The following is a 1,981-nucleotide window of genomic DNA, read 5'->3' on the forward strand; positions in this document are numbered from 1 at the left end:
ACAATATGGTCTGATAAAGAGTATATTTATATACATGTTTAAGCCAGAATGATTTGACATTTAAATATGATTTGACTTTAAAAGCTGTAATTCTGCCATAAATTTTGAAATATATATAGAATAACATTATGTCGGTATTTTTTCTTCATTCTAAACAGGAGATAGTTTCCCCGAACAGCAGCTGAAAAATGAACAAAAAAACTACTGAAAAACAGTAATGGAAAAGTACCCAATCCAAAATAGAGAAGTTACACTAATAATGTGTAGTTAAAGACCAAATAATTGTCTCTAAAGACCTTTAAAAGTGCTGAAGATTGGTAAAGATTATGAAAGGTTGGTCTAAAAGTTTTACACAGGACTGCAGCAGGAAACACACCTAATGATGCAGCACTGATCCTTGTTGTTCCTCTGCATGTTGAAGTAACAATTGTCAGCAATGGCGAATATGTGGGGCGGCATCTCTCCAATTTTCCTGTTGGTGTAGAGGCGAATGTGGTCCGGAGTGTAGATGGGAAGCAGCTGGTAAGGATTTACTGCCACCAGGATCGAGCCTGTGTATGTCTGCAAGGGAGGAGATCAGAGAAAGTGATCTAAAAATAGACTTACTGACTGATTCAAACTTCGCAGGTGAGGTTTTACTTTTAGATGCCCCTGAAAACTAAATAAGCTATTTCAGCGGTCAGATTCTGCACGTAAAAAAATAAAAATACAATCTGGAAAACAGAGGGGAAAAAAATGGTTTCCATCTACCACAGTGAAAAGTCTTGATGAAAGCTGATCAGTAAAAAAAAAACATAGTAAGGTTTTATTTTGTATACTCTATTATCTATTAAAAGGTCAGAAAAGTTACAGTTTAGGAAAATTTGTGCTCATGTTCTCTAACCTGCATGTGGGTTTCAACTTGCAATATATCAAATTTACAAGAAATTCCTCAAGATTTAGTCCTTGGAATTCTTTGGTTAAACTCCTGGCTAAGTTTACATTCTTTAACTGCAAAATAACAGATCTAACATCTTCCCTAAAAAAAAAAAACTTTGTTTGCATTTATTGCAATTTTTTTCTTTTTGAATACACCAACTATTTTAAAACCACAGTGAACTTTGCTACATGGCACAATAAAAGCTAAATAGAAAAGATAAACTAACAGACCTTCAGAGAGCCCAGGCACTGTCTGTGGCCACCTACAGTTTGGGAGAGGTGCAGCAGAGAGTGTCGCGGTGAATGCAGAGACGTCCCCGCCCCCTTCTGCAGACACTCTGCTGCACATCTCCCAAATTGTAGGCATTGGATTGGTCAAATCTACATCCGCTGTGCACTATGCGTATTTCCTGTGTGGTTCCTTACCGGCTCGTTTTGTTTGTATTCCGTAAAAATTCAAAAAAATTTCCACTGGACTTGGTTTTTAAGATTTGAAGACGTTTCTCCACCTCTCCAGGAAGCTTTCTCAATTCAAATGTATGGATCCGCAGTGAGTTTGAGTCTTATATGGACAAGGCCTTGTATTGCTTAGAAACATGCAATGGTAACTTGGTAATTTGTTTGTATGACCCCGATTGCGGATAATGACTCGTGAAGATGGACCAGCTAGAATGTTGGAACCTTTTTTCTACCTGGATCCCAGCTCTTTTTCGCCCTCATGTCCCTCCGTTGTCGTACAAACTTGCCCCCACTTCCTTGCCGTATCTAGACCCACAGCTAGTTCCTGATTGGAACTCTTGCGTTATGGCCTGGAATAACAGTGAAGACCACGCTTCAATGTTAGGTATTAATTAAAAATATCTACGTCATACCTGCTCACTGCGTCATGTCTGCTAGTTTGTTGGTCGTTGCTGAGCATGCTCAAAATTTCTCGACGACTTGCTGTATGTGGTGATTATGCTGTACAGACTTTGCTGTATTATTTCAGCATTCTTCAGCGTGCTCATAACAAAACATACCAATAACTTATTCAACGTATGCCAGCGTTTTTGCCAGATTTTCC

At 38.5% G+C, this 1,981-nt stretch overlaps 1 protein-coding gene across 1 annotated transcript in view; it reads right to left on the reverse strand.

Moving 5' to 3' along the window:
- LOC107093067 (unconventional myosin-VIIa-like) overlaps window positions 1-1,981 on the reverse strand; it is a 105,863-nt gene that overhangs the window by 77,812 nt on the left and 26,070 nt on the right. The window contains exon 6 of the mRNA XM_015387887.1: window positions 377-561. Within this exon, the coding sequence (XP_015243373.1) occupies window positions 377-561 (185 nt within the window). The remainder of the gene's footprint in view (window positions 1-376; window positions 562-1,981) is intronic.

The sequence above is a fragment of the Cyprinodon variegatus genome, unplaced genomic scaffold (assembly GCF_000732505.1).
Source record: "Cyprinodon variegatus isolate N-32 unplaced genomic scaffold, C_variegatus-1.0 Scaffold406, whole genome shotgun sequence".
Lineage (NCBI taxonomy): Eukaryota > Metazoa > Chordata > Actinopteri > Cyprinodontiformes > Cyprinodontidae > Cyprinodon > Cyprinodon variegatus.